The sequence below is a fragment of the Elaeis guineensis genome, chromosome 7 (assembly GCF_000442705.2).
Source record: "Elaeis guineensis isolate ETL-2024a chromosome 7, EG11, whole genome shotgun sequence".
In the NCBI taxonomy this organism is placed as follows: domain Eukaryota; kingdom Viridiplantae; phylum Streptophyta; class Magnoliopsida; order Arecales; family Arecaceae; genus Elaeis; species Elaeis guineensis.
The window spans coordinates 4349811-4369739 of NC_025999.2; the positions used below are offsets into that span (position 1 = coordinate 4349811).

The 19929-nt window shown below is 38.0% G+C and overlaps 1 protein-coding gene and 3 long non-coding RNA genes across 4 annotated transcripts; 1 reads left to right on the plus strand and 3 right to left on the minus strand.

Moving 5' to 3' along the window:
• Positions 1-10409: 10409 nt before the first annotated feature.
• On the minus strand, positions 10410-11506 carry LOC140859238 (uncharacterized). The gene is made up of 4 exons (XM_073260915.1): positions 11416-11506; positions 11154-11255; positions 10701-11060; positions 10410-10600 (listed from the first exon to the last, which is right to left on the minus strand). The coding sequence occupies exons 2-4, from the start codon at positions 11208-11210 to the stop codon at positions 10523-10525; spliced, it is 495 nt and encodes a 164-aa protein (XP_073117016.1). The 5' UTR covers positions 11211-11255; positions 11416-11506; the 3' UTR covers positions 10410-10522.
• Positions 11507-11633: 127 nt separating this feature from the next.
• Positions 11634-12740, minus strand: LOC140859406 (uncharacterized). Its single transcript, XR_012142864.1, has 3 exons — positions 12219-12740; positions 11892-12135; positions 11634-11813 (listed from the first exon to the last, which is right to left on the minus strand). It is a non-coding gene; the product is annotated as an uncharacterized lncRNA (long non-coding RNA).
• Positions 12741-17155: 4415 nt separating this feature from the next.
• LOC140859234 (uncharacterized) lies at positions 17156-17899 on the plus strand. Its single transcript, XR_012142699.1, has 3 exons — positions 17156-17240; positions 17327-17586; positions 17788-17899. It is a non-coding gene; the product is annotated as an uncharacterized lncRNA (long non-coding RNA).
• A 331-nt stretch (positions 17900-18230) lies between these two features.
• LOC140859235 (uncharacterized) lies at positions 18231-18933 on the minus strand. The gene is made up of 2 exons (XR_012142700.1): positions 18747-18933; positions 18231-18631 (listed from the first exon to the last, which is right to left on the minus strand). It is a non-coding gene; the product is annotated as an uncharacterized lncRNA (long non-coding RNA).
• Between the last annotated feature and the right edge of the window lie 996 nt (positions 18934-19929).

Below are 19929 nucleotides of genomic sequence, written 5' to 3' on the forward strand. Positions count from 1 at the left end.
AGACAACGTCCATCTGTATCTGTCCAATCTGATAGACTCCATATGTCAAGAAGAAGAGGGGTTCTCAATTGAATCAAAAATTAAAAGTCAAGTATGGAAGTTTTACTGTCTATTGAAGGAAAATACTTATGTTGATTTGGTCAGAGAATTCTATTTAAATTTAAGTTACTACAATGGAACAGTAAAGTTTTCAGTGAAAGGTGTTAACATTGTTCTTGATCCATTGCATTTGGGATAAATCTTGCACTTGTCTTGTGAAGGTTATTCTCACATGGAGCTCCCAATCAAAGAAGAGGACTAAGTGTTATTTTAGGGAGAGCATTTACTAAAAATTTAAATAAATTAGAAGCAAGAATTCTTTCAATAGAGATAAGACTTTTGCATCACATGGTGACCAAACTTTTTATCCTTAGGAGTGGCAGGCATGACCTCTTATCTGGTAGGGATATATGCATCATGTACTATGTGATCATCGAGACCCCCTTGAACCTTCCTACTCTAATATTTGAGGCCATGAGAGAGACCCTAAATAGGTCTAAGGCTCACCTGCCTTATGGTATGGCACTCACCCTGATCTTTAGGAGGTTCGGAGTCTATTTTGAGAGAGAGGCAGTCACCAGATTATCACATTCTGACACCATCAACCACCACACACTGCATCGCATGGGTTTTTCAAAGACTGATGGCAGTTGATCGAAGGGTGTTGAAGAGAGAGCAGAGGAGGAGGAAATATCTTCACCTCCTCGTGATCACAGAGCATCTCCTGATATTCATTTCATGTTTGTTCACGAGGCTAGTCCCTCAAAGTCAATGAGGAGGGATGTTTCTGTACGACAGTCAGGGAGCAGAGTAGATCCTTCAGAGATCAGACTTGCAGACGATCAAATTCAGTTGATGTCCTAGCATGTTGCTTCCATTTTATCCAGGTAATTTGCCACCTCAGATTTTGCTCAGAAAATAACATCTCAGGCTAATCCTGATCAGACTATGATCTCTCATGTCTCTACTGTCTTTTAGATGCTTACAGCTCAGTCCATACGAATTGAGGAGCTTGAGGGATGTATTCTGAGACTGACGGATGGAGTTTTTGATTTGCAGAGGCAGGTATTAGCCTTAGCCCATCTCCAGCCGTAAGAGGACAACACGGAGGTCTCCAACCTATCTGTAGAGCGGCTAGGCTTCAAGGCATTTTGGAGAGTGACTTTGATTTTTTGAGGAGAGAGATCAGGGGCTCCAGTGAGGCTGTCTCTACTCAGATTAGTATCCTGATGCAGTCATGTCGAGAGCTTTGAAATAATTGGACACCATCGGACTTGTTCTCCTAGCAAAGTCCATATCTTCCCAGGCTCAAGAACCTTCTCACCCTTCTGCTCATGTCGGTACTTCTACCCGTGGCCGAGGCAGACGTGGTTGAGGACATGCCTGTGGCTTTGATCCTGAGACTCCTCATCATATCTCTGGCTCTTCTGATTCTAACGCCTCTAGCCATGATATTTATTAGATTTAGCATAGTTAGTCTTTTATGTCTAGGATCTAACTTATGACCTTTATATTTGTCAGCTGATTGACTCATGGATAGTTATATTTTTGTTACCTATGACTTTTGTATGGCCTATATATTTTGACTTGACTCTTATGTATAGTGACACTTATGTATCTGATAACTCTTCAGTCATATATATATATATATATATATATATATATATATATATATATATGCTTTTAACTTCTATGAATGTCATTTGAATTGATTTTTATGAATGGCATCAATTAAATATCTTAATTATGTGATATGAAAAATACCTCATATATGTGCTATGAAATATTATGAATGGCAATATCTTCTATATGAGCAAATTAAAATATCCTTTATGATTGCTATAATGAGGGGAGCCTTTTTTATTTTTTCTTTAAAAATTTTTTAAGATCTTAATTGATGTTGTCAAAAAGAGGGAGTAGAGAAATAAAATCGAGCAATAAGTAAATTTATCAAAGAAAATAATTTTATAAATAATTTTCAAACTAATCTTCAAACTACTTATGATGCATTTTATTCAAATAATTGGCTATAACATTTAAGTGATGCATATTCATAAATTTAAAATTCTTAATCAATACTTTGTATATGTTATATTTTGCTTTTGCTCAAGTATTTTATCATCATCAAAAAGGGGGAGATTGTTACTCCATGAATTAATTTTGATGACTACAAAATATTTGAGGGGGTTACTAATAATTTTGACTTGAAAAAAAAATTATTATATTTTCGAGGTAAAATCATAATTTTATCAAGTTCTGATTCGAAAGTCTCAAGAGCAAGAACAAAAGATTTGTGATCTATTGAAAGTAATTTCATATTTTTTGGATATATATTTTCAGAGAAAATCAAGTTTAAAGAAAAGGATGGACCCTTAGGGTCGATCCCTGTCGAAAGGGGTTGAACGGCATGCTATTTTTGGCTGGCACACCTAAAGAGGACGACCCTAGGGATCAACTTCTATTGTCTGTGCAAGTCAAAAATACAGAACAGTCACTTTATGTTTTGTGTCACAGAGATCGACCCCTGTGCAGGGGACGACTCTATGAGTCGACTCCTGCGACGAAAAATTTTTGTAACGGCTAATTTTTTAGCTCATTTTGGTCATATTTAATACTTATTTAATGCTCTCCAATGGCTCCAAACTTGTCCAAATTTTTCTCCACCATCTATTGAAGATATAAAGACACTTAAAGGAGGAAAAAAGAAAAGAGATTCAAGCATTCATTTCAGTCCTAAGCAAAAAGCCCTCTTCAAGCAAAAAAAAAAAATTATTTCAAGTTCACCAACTCCTCAAGAGCTCATTTAAGTCTTCAACAATCTTGAAAAAAATTAGAAAAGCTTTTTTCTTGTTGTGTAAAGTATACTTAAAGTTTTATTTGCTCATTAAAGGAGCTAAACTTGTATTTTTTTTGTCATTAACTCTTATACTCTATTTTTGTCTTGATCTTTAGTTTTGGAAGGATTCCAAAACTTGGATAGATTGATCCGAACCTTGAATCGAATTATATTGGGTTGGTTTGTATCCAAAAAATAAGTATTCTAGCTTGAGATAGCTAGAGTCGGAGGTACCGACGTTGTATTCTTGTTGAATACATTTTAGTAGATTTAAATTTCAAGTAGGAGCTTGGAGAGTGGATGTAGGTGCAAGGTTGGTACCGAACCACTATAAACCTTGATTATTTATAGTGTACTTACTTGCTCTCTATCTAAATTTTTTTATTTTTTTGCATTCTTGCATCTTATTTTTATACTTTGCTTAAATCACTTACTACATAAAATTTGTTTATTATTACTTAATCCTTATGGTTCTAAATTAACTTTAAAATTTTAAAAACCAATTCACCCCCTCTTGGGTTGCATAGCTGGACAACAGTTTGGCTATTCTTCAAGGATCGTACATTCAACGATGAAGTGTACTAGCACTTGTGCTTTTATTGCCGTGCGAGGCTAATACTCGATATCAAACTCCTTGAGCTCAATCACCCATCTTGCCAAATGATCAGATGTATTCGATCTCTGAAGTATCGTTATCAGGGGCTAGTCGGTGAGCACCATAATTATGTGAGCTTGGAAGTATGGCTGGAGTCGCTTACTGGAGATGATGATTGCATAAATCATCTTCTCAAACTTTGTATATTTGGTTTTCACATCTCTCAGGATCTTGCTAGTATAGTAGATCGGCCTCTGTACATTGGTTTCATTCCAGATGAGGATCAAACTAATAGCTTGAAAGGTGATTGATAAACACATGAAGACTTCTCACCTTCGATAGGCTTGGAGAGAAGGGGTGCCAACCCTAAGTACTTCTTAAGTTCTTCAAATGTTGATTGGCATTCCTCTGACCATTCGAAGTTTTTTGACTACTTTATTGCTTTGAAGAATGAGAGGCATTTTTTGATCGATTTGGAGATAAATCAGCTCAATATTGTCACTCTTCTGATTAGTCACTGAACTTCCTTATTGTTAGTCGGGTGCTTCATCTCCACGAGTGCCTGAATTTTCTTGGGTTAGCTTCAATTCCTTGTTGAGTGACCATAAAGCCAAAAAATTTTCGAAGCTTATTTCGAAAGTATACTTGCTTAGATTCAGCTTCATCTGATAACACCTGAGTTTGTTAAATACTTCATTCTGGTTGGCGATATGGGTGATCAATCTCGATATTTTTTATTAATATGTCATCCACATAGACCTCCATATTCTAATCGATCTGCTTTTTGAAGATCTTGTTAACCAAGTACTGATAGGTCACATCTATATTCTTCAATCTAAATGGCATCATTTTGTAACAGTACAGCCCTTGTTCTGTTATGAAGGCTATTTTTTCTTCGTCTTCGAATGCCATCCGAATTTGGTTATAACCGAAGAAAGCATCAATAAAATTTAGGAGCTTATGATCTGAAGTAGCATCAACCAATTGATCAATCCTCGATAGGGAGAATCTATCTTTCGGATAGACCTTATTGAGGTTGTTGTAGTCAATGCAGATCCTCCACTTGTAGTTAGCATTTTTTGACCATGACCACATTAGCGATCCACTTTGGATAATGGACCTCTCGAATAAGCCCGGCTTCGAGGAGCTTGTCAACCTCTTCATCAATTGCCCTTTGCCTTTTCGGTGCAAATCTTCTCTTCTTTTATTGGTCTGGCCAGTGATGGGAATCGATGTTTAGTTTGTGAATAATGATATCGGGAGAGATACCTAGCATGTCAGATGCCAATCAGGCAAATACATTGGTATTCATCTGAAGGAATTTGATTAGCTACATCTTGAGAGGTTCAGGTAGCTGACTTTCGATTTTTATAGTTCGATTAAGATCTCTTCCGAGCATCACTTCAGTGAGTTTCTCCATGGGTTCGCCACGATTTTCATCTTCTTCCTTCCTTAGGTCCATTGTTTCGATTGGTAATGTTTTCTTAGGCTTGTTCCTTTGGACTGCTGTCATGAAGCATTGTCTTGCGAGTACCTGATCACCCCTCATTTCTCCAGTCCCATTCTTGGTTGGAAACTGGATGAAGAGATGGTACATTGAGAAGATGGTTCTTAAGGGTTTAATCCTGATCGCCCTAGGGTTGCATTATATGCTGAGGGTATTTGGACCACAAAAAAGTTGAGGAACACAGTTGCCTGTAGGGGCGATTTTTTCATAGTTACGAGTAGTTTTATTTTGCCTTTCATAAGTATAGTATTGCTAGAGAAACTGATCAATGGTGTGCTAATCTGCTTTAGTCATTCTTTGGGTAGTTTTATTTTTTAAAAAGTATCGTAAATCAAGACATCGATAGAACTTTCATTGTCAATCAAAAATTTTTTTACATCATAATTCGCTATCATTATTGAAACGACAATATCATCATTATGAGGAGTTTGAACTTCAGCTACATCATTATTGGAAAGGAAAAAACATCATTCAAGGGTGAGTTTGCTTTCCTGATTTGCTACCTCTTTGGGGCGGACCCTCTCGTTTCTTCCTCTTCGCTTGCCCCCTACCATTGGCCAGGCCCGCTATCATATTGTTGATGCCACCATCAGGTTGTTGCCAAGATTGTCATTAGCTTTTGATCGAGATGACCCCTTCGTCGAATCTTTACTCTTATTTCTGACATATTTTCTAAGGTATCACCAGTGGAAGAGATCCTTGATCTCATTCTTCAACTGGAGACACTACTCGGTGTTGTGGTCATGATTGTGGTAGAAGTAGCAGTACTTCTTTCGATCCTTTTGGTTTGGCTTGATCCTCATCTTCTAAGGATGACGTACGATGTCTCAGTTCTCAATTTCCATCAGGATCTGAGTGCGAAGGGCCATCAAAAGAGTGTAGTCATGGAAGCATCTTTAGGGACTCCTCATCTACTTTCGCTTCTGAGGGCAGTTCTCTCCTCCCTTTTTTTGAGCTCAATGATCGTTATCATGGGGTCTTTTATTCCCACCATTCTTCCTCCTATCTTCTCAGAGATGGATTTCACCTTCCTCAGCCTGAGCGTACTTATATGTTCGAGCCAGAAGGTCGGTGTAATCCCTCGAGAAGTTCTTATTGAGGGAGAAAACAAGGCATTCATTCCTGAGTCCTCGCTTCATTATCGATATTGCAACGGACTTATTGAAGTTCCGGGCCTCAAGCGTGGCAGTATTAAAATGCACCACATAGTCCCTTATCGACTCCCCTTCTCTTTGCTCGATGGAGAAGAGGTTGTCGTTGTTCTTCAACTGTGGTTTTTAACAATCAAAGTGCATCGTGAACTGCATTCTCAGCTGCTCGAAGGAGTGGATCGATCTTTGTGGGAGGCTGGAAAATCAAACTCTCCGCTCCTCTTGAGGGGTGCTGGGAAGATGAGGTAAAGAAGGGCGTTAGATGCATCCTATAGGATCATTAAAACCCTTTAATGATCGAGTGGGTTGGTTGAGCTATCGTATGGCTCAACTTGCGGCATCTTGAACTGATGGAAAATCAATTCATTCAGAATCTTTTGAGAGAACGGTGGCTAGGCATTAAAACTGAAGCCGTTGTTCTATTGACGACCACCCATCTGAACTCGGCAATCCTCTATTTCAGACTCTGAAGGTTCCTCTTGAGGCTTCCCTCTTGTCAAGAATAGTGTCGGTGAGGGGAGAGATTTGATGTGGAGTCCTCCTTAGAGGGGTTTGACGAACGATCTCATTGTTCATCTCTCCTGAAACCTTGAAGGCATCTGGGCTAATGGCATGGGGCTGGCTCAATTGATTGCGACCAATGGTGCAAAGCCTAAACCACATTCGAGCACCATTGTCCTCATCCAGACTCTTCTGCATGGGTCCAGCGGCTTCATTGAGATGAAGCCACTGGGGGAGCTTGCATCCTTGCTACACCATCTTACTGTAATTGCTGTATAGTAGTGGTGAGCACTTGGACTTGCTCTGTCGGTATGGCGATTGGATCTGGATGGGCGGTAGCTGGCTGTCAGGGAGTTTGCTCTTCGGCACTCTATCCATTGGGGTTGCTATTTAGTAATGACTGTCATAGTGATATAATGGAAAGATTAGGTTCTCACCATTTCTCTCAAAAATGGGCCATGCCTTTCCTCTAGCGCCAATCTGTTGATGCACCTTTCTGACTGGATGAGGTGGCAAGAGTAGCTGGACTAAATAGTATTGACTCTTCCCTAACTGGAGTAGCTGGTCTACAATCAGAGCACCCAAACCTATAAGCAAAGTCCATGAATGTCGAAGAAGATGGTGGGAGTTCTCTGATAGGAGACTATCCGATGATTAAGTCAGTTTCGATCGGAAAGAGAGACAATAGAGAAAGATAGAATGAGAGAGAGTCCAGAATCCTTCTTTTTTCTATTTATCATTCTCTCTTTTATAGAAGAGTTTGTTAGAGTCGAAGAAGTGACTGTCAGAGCCTAATAGTAGATTTTAGTGGGTTATTACGATGCCTGGCATCTTCATTTGGGGGAGCAGTGGGCCGTTATAATAGATTGCCAGCTTAGTAGATCCACGTGCCAAAAGTTTCTCTATGGTATGTGTTCCATAGGATGGCTTCACTACTACAAAAAAGCCTATGACAGTAGTTTAAAACTACTGTCGTAGCTCAAAAAATCGCTACCGTAGCCTATGACAGCAGTTGGCTAACTACTGCCATTATTATCATCGTCGTAGACTACGGCAGCGGTTTTTGAGCTATGGTAGTGGTTATGTCAACTGCTATCATAGATCACCTATGGCAGTGATTTTTTAAGCTATGACAGCGGGTGCCAAACTGCTGTTGTAGACTTTGGCTACGGTAGTGGTTTGGTAGCCAAGCTACGGCAACAGTTGTCAAACTGCTGCTGTATCCCTCGACTATGATACCGGTTGCCAAACTGCTGCCATACTATGGCAGCAGTTATGTCAACCGTTGTCATAGATAACCTATGGCAGCGGTTGCCAAACTGCAGCCATAGCCTTTGACCATTACCGACAGGCAGCTTGCTTGGCTGCCATCGTGGGCCACCACCCGTGGCAGTAGGGGCGGAGGAGGGTGGTGGCCGGCAAGGTCGGACGGCGACGGTGGGGGAGGGATCGGAAAGTGGTGGGGGGCGAGGGCCGGCAACAGCAGGGCCATGCCCCAAGCGGGCAATTGTGGCAACGGGGCCAGGTGACAGCGAGGGTGGGGCTGGGGTCGGGTGGTGGCGGGTCGAGAGGTGGCCGGTAGGGGTCGGGCGGCGGCGACGGCAGCGGTGGGGCCAGACTGTTGCGACGGCGGGAGGGTCGGGGCCTATGGCAAAAGGCTTAAACAAAATCTTTTTGCCATCCTTTATATACCCTTCATTCATTATTTCTACAACCGATGTGGGACTATCACAAACCATAGGTTAGACCTACGGCAGCAGTTGCTTTTGACCAATCTAGGGATGAAAGTGGTGTGGATATTATCCGTCCGGATTCATTTTCATATTCGATCAATCTGGATATGGATAGAAATTTCAAGATCCGATTAATATCCGTATACGTATCCATATCCGTCAAAGAAAAATGGATATGGATATAGATAAACAACTATCCAATCCGTATCCGAATATCTGAATATACACATAATTCTATATAATTTTATATAATATTTATTAATTTTTTAAAAAATATATGATATATAAATATGTTATTAACTTGATTTATTATATATTTAGTAATATCTTTGATTCTGTAGTTATAAAATTTAATTATCTAAGTTATATCCATAATTATATTTATATTTTTAATATCCAAATTATATCCGTATCCGTTTAAAATAAATATGAATATAAATTTTTTGATCCAAATAATATCCGTATCCATATTTGTATTCGTCAGACAAAATAAATATACATACAGATATGCTAGTATCCAATCCGTATCCGATCCGATTGCAGTTCTATCGCTACCGTAGGTCCGACCTACGATAGCGATTCGCAATAACCGCTGTCGTTGGTAGAATATAATTTTTTTTTGAATATAATATAATTTTATAATTTAAAATCTATCTTCACCGTTTATTATCTAAATAATTATCGTTAGAGTATCATCACAAAATACCGTCTCGATCTGATAGTTCTGATATGTCGATCAATAAAATTCAATTTCGATGGTCACGAACAACCATATGACGATCTGATAGATAGAGACTATCGATGGATTCAAAAATTTATAACAATGATCTCGGTGATATTTGTAGCATACTATCAAAATTTTATTTCAATCGGATATTATTATCGTAATCAATTTAGTATCCGATAGAAATAATTTTTTAAAAAAATAATTTTTATTAATATTTTAATCACTTATACGGTGAAATATGCGTTCCTCTTGAAGGTAGCCGGTCAGTTTCTTCTGCGTGACAAAGAAAACTCTGCATGGTTCTATTGGTTAAATTCGTGGCATCGCTTAACATGGAGGATATAATTAAGTACATAGTCTTCTCTATTTATGGACTAAACTGACAACAAAGAACAAATGAATGAAAGAATGGGTGCGATGGTTTTTTATTTTCCATCTCTCTTCAGGCGATGGAGCACTCTGGAGGTAGGCCCTGAGGGAATCGCTTGAGGTCAGTGCAGTAGTTGTAGATCATATAGTTTTTCTGCACCCATCTCATCCTTTCTTGGCTCGTGGAATCCAGCTCCTGATTCCACCAGTCACTGCTGGCCGAAGCAGTACCAGTTTTCTTCGAAGGACAATTCGAGACACCGACGGACCAAATGCAGGCATCAGCATTGAAATTCCTGTACGAGGCGGCACTACAGGAAAAATGGCCATTAACGACGCTATTAATGGTCATTAACGACGCTTTAAAGCGTCGCTATTCGGCTTTACGACGCTTCGAAAAGCGTCGGCAAAGCGTCGACTATGCAAGAGTGGGGACGAATATCGCTGACGCTTTGTAAAAGCGTCGTTATTTTTTAACGACGCTTTAAAGCGTCGTAAATATTTACATTAACGACGCTTTAAAGCGTCGTTAAATTTGTCTTAACGACGCTTTAAAGCGTCGTTAATGTAAATCTTTACGACGCTTTAAAGCGTCGCAAAAGACAAATTTAACGACGCTTATAAGCGTCGTTAATGTAAAAATTTACGACGCTTTAAAGCGTCGCAAAAGACAAATTTAACGACGCTTATAAGCGTCGTTAAAGGTTTTAAGAAGAAAAAAAATACAAATATTATTTAAAAAAAAAATAATACAATACATTCCTGTACGAAATCATATCACACCTGTACAATATAATAAACATGTACAATCACCACATTCACATTCACACCTGTACAATCACCATCATTCACATCACCTGTACAATACAATAAACATGTACAATCACCACATTCACATTCACACCTGTACAATCACCATCATTCACATCAAAAGCAAGCTGAAATAGAAAATTTAATCAAACCAAAAGACAATATTTTATATAAATAAAAATAAAGTACTAATCGTCCATTACAATCAAGAGTAATATAAATAAATATAAAAATACAACAAAAATAAAATAACATCAATCTGCAGGCGGATGGTCGTCGTTGTCTCCACGTGACGTGCCGCTATCTCGATGGGTGCCTGATATGCCAGGAGCCTACAAAAAATATATCAAAAGCATGATTTGCATATCTATAAATAAAATATATAAATCATTAAATTAATATAAAAATATATATTTAATATTATGTGTTTACCTGAGATGAACCATACATCTCTAATAAAGATGTAAGGCGATCAATCTGTACCCTCATGGCCTGCATCTCGGCACGGCTCTGTCGCATCTCCTCCATCTCAGCGGCACGACTCTGTCTAATCTCCTGTATCTCCGCCTCGAGTCTGCGAACGCGTGAATCCTGAGCATCTGTTGCAGCATGCTGCGTATATCTACTAACCTCAGATAACTGAGTGGGGGTGACTCCTACTCCATAACCCCTCACTCGGCCGTAGCGCTCTGGTCCCATCAACTCTGTGAATACCTCGGCCTCGATACGGCTCTGCTGCGTAGATGCTGCGGACTCGTCGTCACGCTCCGCAATGAGAGATGTAGCCCTCTCCTGTATTTTTTTTGAAAACAAGAGTTATACATTAATAGCTAACAAAATTAAATTTAAATCATTGCAAAAAATATAATATTAACAATGTCGTACATATAAATCTCTCGACTCATCTCGAACAAAAGTACCATCCTGATGAGTATGAGTCATCCGGTAAAACTCCACTTGTCCGGGTTCCCTCCCATGCTCATCCTCCTACACAAATAATTTTAATTTTAAGCAAACAGTTATGATAATTTAAAAAAATATATGAGTATCATGATACAGACATGGTCCACGATACATAATGATATTAGTTATATAAATATTTGAACATAAAAATTAAAAGTTAATTATGAAAGTTTAAGGAACATACAAACTCCTGTCGGAGTCGTGCATAACTCTTCGACCCCGATGTATGAGGAACAGACTGAGCTGCTCGTGCAGCTCTACCAATAGCAGAATAAGTCTGTAAAATAAAGTAAAGAACTTGTTATATATACAATATATAATAAAAATTAATATTTTTATAAAATATTTAAGAAAAAAAGATAATAAACAGATAATATACCTGTGCCCTCTCGGAGAACAGTAATGAACCAACTCCATCCACTGATGAGGGGGTACATCAGGAGGACAATTCCTAGCAACCTCCTCCTCTGTCATACCCTGTCTCATATAGTCCTTCTTCAATTGTGCTTTATATTCTTTCCATTTGCGGTTGAGAGACTTCATTACAAAATCATGAGTGGATGGAGGGAGAACAAACTTGCTCTATAAAAAAAAAAGTTAAATAAATAAATTATATAAATGATTAACAATTAATATACAGTATGAACATCAATTCATTACCTCTATAACTCGGAGGAGCTCAACTTTGTACGTTGGAAGCATGTCATTCCATTTTGCATAGCCCAACGGACATAGCTGAGGCCTCCGAGCAACAGTCCCCAAAAATGAAGTCAATAAGCAAGCAGCTTTTTAATTGGCTGACCTAGCTGATTGCACTCCACAACAATCCTCTCGCCCTCACGCATCTGCCACACATCTCGTACTACTGTGGGTCCGCGTCTGGGGCGTACTCTCCCGGATCCGTCTGCAAAAAATACATAAAAGTAACTATATCATAAATATACATAAAATGAAATAAAAAAAAATTACATGAAAGACAATATATACCCTGCACGTGTATCTCATCATCTGGCTGATGAACAGGAGGATCGTGCTGTGCTGATGATGAAGGACAGGGCTCAGAATGCTGTGCAGCTGAACTGGCCTCAGGCTGCTGTGCTGAAGAAGACGTACCGGTCTCTGTCTGTGAAAACTGGAACTGCACACCAGCATATCGTCCCCTGCGACGCATGATGTCACCTAGCATTTATATAAATAAAAGGTAGAATCAGTTAATATATGGAGTAAAATAATACAATAATTAATGCAAAATATATACATCATAAATAATTATTACCAGTAACAATCAAGCAGTAGTGTTTTCTTCGAATTCTGTTCTAACCAACGTCGTCGTAGCATTTAAATCATCAGCTGGCACAAAATTGTAGGGCATACATTGTGTATAAGTGTCATCGTCATCATCCTCCACTTGGTTTTCCATATCATATAAGTCTCTAGGTTTTGTTTTGATGACAGTAAACCAATCTTTATCTTTTGCGTCTTGTACATAAAATACTTGACGAGCTTGAGATGAAAAAATGAATGGTCATCCTTCAATAACACACAGTGTGTATCAACCTTGAAAAATTTACAAGTGTAAATCCATTTGCATCTTGTTTCAAACCCCTTGGTGAGTTTATGTCTATCCAATCACATCTAAACAGTACTACTTTAAATTTTCATAATAATCCAACTCATAGATATCTTTAAGTGCACCATAATAGGATTTTCCATCCGCTTCCACCATAACACCGCTATTCTGTGTTTTTCTAAATTTCTCCCGTTCTCTAGTATGAAATTTAAAGCCATTAATTATGAAACCATTATATCTATTCACAATCTTGTTAGGTCCTCGAGCAAGAGCTATTAGTTCATCTGATTATTTGTCTCCATCATCTTTGATACCTAACAAAAAATGATATGACGAAGTGCAGTTGAGTTATCTGATATTAAAATGTATCAAAAATTAATATATCCCATAATTAAATATAAATCACACCTGATTCGAAAGTCCACATAGGGAATAACTCGACCAACCATCGCTGTTCAATCCTTGCATTAGGACGAATGTTATGATTGGCTCGTCTCTGATAAATTAAAAATTCACTGTATAAAATATAAATATATCATTTAGAACATTATATCTAATATAAAATTTAAATTTTGATGTCATTCCTTAAATATACTAACCTGCGATGGTCAGATATTATGTCACTATGAAGTAACACATAACGATGTGCTTGTGCTAAGGATTTTTGATCAAGTACAATACCTTCACCTCTTCCAAGAATTTTTCAGCAGTTAAGAACTTATACAGTTCTGCATTCTCCACAAAGTCATTATGCCGTTGAGGTCGACTAAAAATAGTCTCTACACCTTGAAGATATCTTGAACAAAATGTCAAACATTCATCCGCAATATATGCTTCAGCAATCGAGCCTTCAGGATAGGCTCTATTTCGCACATAATCTTTAAGACGCACAAGATACCTTCAAGAATTAAATATTTATTAAAATATCAGTATGCTGTTGTTTCTAATAAAATTATCAAAAGATTTAAGGTTTGTAATAATACCTCTCAATAGGATACATCCATCTATAATGTACCGGTCCACCAACTTTAACTTCTGAAGCTAGGTGAACGAGCAGATGTACCATAATAGTGAAAAATCCAGGAGGAAAAATCTTTTCCATCTGGCAAAGTGTAATTGCAATATCCGATTCTAACTGATCAAGTTCCCGAGGATCAATAACTTTGAAACATAATGCCTTGAAGAATGACGATAATCGAAGTACAATTGTAACAACTTGTTTCGGCAATGACGATCTTAAAGCTATTGGAAAAATATCTTGCATCAATATGTGACCATCATGACTTTTAAGATTTGAAAGTTTTCGATCCTTTAGATGCACACATCGTGAAATATTCGATGCATATCCATCGGATACTTTGATACTTTTCAAAACTCCCAAAAAATTATCCTTTTCTCGAGCAGACATTGTGTAACATGCAGGAGGCACATAAATTCTATCATTAGCAAGCATTTTAGGATGAAGTTCCTGTCGGATACCCATTTCTTTTAAATCAAGACGTGCCTTCATGTTATCTTTGCTCTTTCCATCAAGGTTTAAAAATGTTCCAAGTAAATTATCGCAAACATTCTTCTCTATATGCATGACATCAAGATTGTGCCGAATAAGATTATGTTTCCAATAAGGTAAGTCAAAAAAGATACTTCGTTTTTTCCATAAATGTTTACTTGGCTGTTGTGTAGATGCTATCTGTGTGTCTTCCTCATTTTCATCCTCGAAATAATTGTCTGGATCTTGAAACAACTCTGCATCTATAGTACTGATACTGACTTCCTCTGGTAACCCTTCGTGCACTGAGCTTTCAACATCATCCCTTCCTCTTTTTTTAGAAGACTTTGAGTGCTTACCATAGCTGTAATTCATGCCATCCATTTGTCTATGAACATCAGTTCCAGAAGGTGGAATAGGGGCACATCCCAATTCTATAGTACCATCAAACAAATCTTTCTGAAATCGAAATGGATGATTTGCTTCCAACCATCGACGATGTCCCATGTAACAAAATTTACCTCCATGTTTTAACCAAATTGAATGTGTTGAATCTCCACAACAAGGACATGCGACCCGTCCCTTTGTACTCCAGCCAGATAAATTGGCATATGCTGGAAAATCATTAATAGTCCATAACAAAGCTGCCCGTAGTTTAAATATTTGGCCGTTGGAAGCATCAAATGCATCAACACCCTCCCACAACTGTTTCAATTCCTCTATCAAAGGCTGTAGAAAAATATCAATATCATTGCCTGGACCCTTATCTCCTGGAATAACCATTGACAAGATAAGTGATGATTGTTTCATGCACATCCACGGTGGCAAATTGTAAGGTATCAAAACGACTGGCCAAGTGCTGTAGGTAGAACTCAGGGTCCGAAATGGATTGAAGCCATCAGAAGCTAAGCCAAACCTAACACTGCGAACATCAGAGGCAAAATCAGGATGCCTATCATCAAATGCTTTCCATTGAAGACTATCTGCAGGATGTCTCAACATTCCATCCTTTGTACGTCCTTCATGATGCCATCTCATTGATGAAGCTGTTTTTGATGATGCATAAATCCTTTTCAATCTAGGTATAAGAGGAAAGTAACGCAATACCTTGGCCGGTTTCTTTTTACTCCGCGTTGCATCCAATTCATTCAGTACATCATCTCGATCTTCTTTTTGTGTTATCCATCTTGAAGATCCACATACATTGCATGACTCTTGATTAGCATTTTCACCCCGATATAACATACAATCTTTCGGACAACTATGAATCTTTTCGTATCCAAGATCCAATTCCTTTACTACTTTCTTGGCTTCATAATACGATGGTGGTAAACGAGTGCTTTCTGGAAATGCATCCTTTAATAACTTGAGCAGCATGGTAAAACTCTTTCCAGACCATCCATTCAAATATTTTATATGAAATAAATGTACAAGAAAAAAAATCTTAGAAAATTTTGTACAACCCGGATATAATTCTTCGTCTGCATCTTTCATTAAGGTGTGATAACGAGCTGTCTCATCATTAGATGTATGTATGGGCTCCTCAACATGCATACGTTCCGTATGCGTACATCCATCAAACATCCCAACTGTTTCTTGTATACTACTGGATTCTCCTAAATTTTGAACATCAAATCCAAAAGCATCTGTGATCAAACCCCTTATATCATCATCTCTTGCAGAATTGTCTTCTAGGCTAGTGGATCCGCAATGAGTCAGGGGTTGGTTACATGATGATGGCAACATAGATTCTCCATGAAAAATCCAGTCGGTATAACCTCTTAAAAAACCATTCCATACCAAATGTTCTTCAACATTTTGTGGATCTAAAGAAGAACTATTTACACATTTCCGACATGGACATAAAATCTTTCCATTCAAACTACTTTTCTCCATACCAAATTTAATGAAGTCATGAACTCCATCTAAATATTCTTTACTATTTCTTGGTTTATTTATCCAACTTTTGTCCATTGTAGGATAAAACTGACCGAACTTGCAATTTATCTAAAAATAAAAAAAAAATATACAATCTATATTAATGCAATGAGTAAAAAATATCAGTCATTTCATAAAATCCAAAAAAATAATAGCTAGATAAAGTTTACATAGTAAATGCTTGCTATCATCAACTAATAGGTAAAGAAGGTCCTATCCCATTCAGAAAATGTATTAATTCTATAGGTCAATTACAAAAATCAAATGATATGCAACAAGAGCCGAAAAAAATTTCGGCAGCATTTCCCTTAGTTCTTCCGTATAGGAAGAACAAAAGGAAAATACCATCCGAAATTTTTTCCAAACCTCTCAGCATACCATTTGATTATGGTAATGACCTATAGAATTACTCACATTTTCCAAACTGTCCATACTGGACAATCAATTGATCAATGTACATAATTCTTTTATCCGTACAAAAATAAATAAATGTACGGATATAATAGAATATGTACATTAATCAAAAGACGGGTCTATATTTCGATGCAATGTAATTTTTCTAGTACCTGAAAATACTAGGGACAATATACCAGGTTCATTGTCTGTGCATTTGCATAGAAATTATTATCATAACATGATAGATCAATTTTCTACGCTACGGAAGCAATTAATTAATTAATAAAATTTGAGAGCACGCATCAGAAGGTTCTAATCTATATTTTTGTCACCTGTGAAAGAATGTATAGTTTTCAGATAACTTCTTTACAAATAATAAAAGAAATGTTGTGCAAAAAATACTGTCTATCTACTATGCTGTGGAATGCAGGTAGCTGTGCATGCTATGGCAGTCAAGTATGGAGGCAAGTTTGTTGATATATTTCTTAAAACTACAATCCAAATCCTAACAGTTTTCAAATGATTGATGGTAGGACACTGAATGATGAATATTTCTCCAGCATTTGACTTCTTACATGACCATTTCCAAGAACACAATGACATTATAATTCAAACGGTAAGATGCATCTTGCTTCCCACTAGTTGACAATGTCAAATCATCTTCATATCATACTCTTTTCTCGCCTTAATAATGTGTTGCAGGTCAGAGAGCTTCAAAAGGCAACAAGAATTATACAGACCTTGTGTTCCGAGGCCAAGGTATGATTTTATTTATGCAACTAGCTGTCTTTGACAGATCAGTATCTCTCCGTCTTCACTGGAATATCATTATTTCGCTAAGGGGTCAAAACGGACAATGGTCACACGCAATGTTCTTGCTACTAAGAGGTCTTTGGAGCGCTTTGTGTTCCATGTCAAGGCTTTGTTACACAATACCTCAAGTGGGTGCAGTTTTTGGATGGGTAGGTTCATAATCATATGGACATAGGCACTTTCTGTTTCATTTCCACTATCATCCTGTCTCCTCATATGACACATTTAAGCATTTTTGTTGGTGTGTGTTCATGCTCATCACAGTCCTTCCATATTATCGACTCAGCATCAGAATAGGTGGTCATGTACACTGAATCTTACCTTGTGTCTAACCATCTTCTTTATAACAGGCAATTTAAAACACAAGGATTTAAGTGGTCATGTGGTAAGTTCCCAAGTGTATGACAATGGAAATGATGACATTAATAGAGAAGCAGAAAATCTAACGGAGGCAGAGCCTAGGGTTTTTTCTGACGATAGCAGCCAACGAGATGATGGGAACTGAATGTGACTTGGACCTACTCATGCATCAAGTTTTTTGTATATAAATTCTAAGCATGAAAATACACCTAGAATAGTTAATTATTTTTGTGACCTTTTTGTTTTCCCTTGATGAAAATTGGCATCCTGTCCTTCATTTGCTTATGTTGTTCATAATCATAATCCATTTGGACAAGAGAAATAAAATGGTGTTAATCAAACATTTCTACAGTCTCATGGTAGACATAACAATTTTTTTTTTTTTTTTTTTTTGTGTGTGTGCACTGTCTTCGTTGTTTCCTCAAACAAAGCATTTATCAGAAAACTCTCTTCCTTGTTTCCTCAAACACAGCATTTATCAGAAAACTTCCTCTACAGGCGCACTCAACATCAGATTCTTCAAACCACATCAAAGAAGAAATCCATCATAATACAGTCGGCCAAACTTACGGTAATGGATGCATAAAGCCTAATACATAAAAGCAACACGATACAGGGGGCCCAAAGGATACAAAGCCAAACCAAAATCCATCAAAGCAATCGTACAAATCTTCAGCCAAAGGATACATTCAACCACACAAGCTTCATCACCGGTAAAATTAATCCAAACTCGTCAATCACTACCAGTTCATGGAAAAGTAGGCATGGGAGAGGTAATGCAGAAAAGTACCTCAATTCTCAGACGCTGAAGGCCGGGGAGTCGTTGTTGGAGACCTTCGGGTAGTGATGACAGCCGACCAAGAAACAAGTAAATTAGGGTTAGGGCTCCGGTCAAGGGGTGAGACTAGACATGAGAGAGAAAAAAATCGAAGGGAAGAAGAGATCAAACCTCGGAGAGACGAGAAAGCACCGGTGCCGGCAAGAGGAAGAGCTCGAGAAGCGGAAAGGACAGCCTTAGAGGGATCGGAGACGGGATCGAACGATCGTAGACGGGATCGAGCAGCGGTGAGGAAAAAACGAGAGGAGAAGTCGGCGCCGGCGATCGTCGGCGACAGGAAAAGGGGGACGGCGGCTGCGCTGCTGGCGGCGGAGATGGGGTCGGCGGAGATGGGGTCGGGTGGAAAGGGGCGGCAGTAGATGGATTAGGGCACGAAAGGTCGGGGTGTTAAACAAACCTAACGACGCTAAAAAGCGTCGTTAAAGATCCTTATTTAACGACGCTTTTTCTAAAAGCGTCGGCGTTGACAGTTTCAAAATTACGACGCTTAAAAGCGTCGTTAAGAAACGACGCTTTTTAAAAGCGTCGGCAGGTCAGCGCAACCTGCCGACGCTTTCTAAAAGCGTCGGCAAAAAAATGTCGGAAAATTCATATTTTCTTGTAGTGTATGTAGTAATTGTATGGTACATGTCAAAGCTAGCTACCCTGAATGTGATGGACACATCAAAAGGCTTATGCAAGGGGATGCTTGGATTTGTTGCGGATTTCATGTGCTGTCACAATTTCTATTATTTAATCATATACGTTTCTTTTGGTAGACTCCAAATATAAGGTCCTTTGATACGAACCTCCGGAGTACATGATTGGCTTATGGGAGGCACGTGTGAAATGGGAATGTATTGGGTGGTCACACGTGCGCATATGATGGAGAGTATATGTATATCAATTCATATAATTTATTTTTTAATTGAGTGACCACAAAGGCTAAGAGATTGAAGCGAATTTTTGAAGGATGAAGAGGTGTGCTTGGCTTTCTAGTGTTGACTCATAAAATATGTCTTGATGATGCCATTATTGCTTTCTCGTATTTATCGTTTTATTGTTTTTTTGCCAAATATTATGGGATGTTATAAATACACGTACCATATGGTTAAGGTTAGAAAATTTTAGAAACTTAATTTTTGCAATTCATTGACATACATGTCAAGATAAGTCATTTTTAACTAGATATCATATTGCAAATAAAAATTATTTGTAGATATTCTTTGTTTCTTATTATTAATTTTGAACATGAATTACAATGTTATAGTCATAAATTAAGCAATTATTGACATGGTACCGGACTCTTGATCCT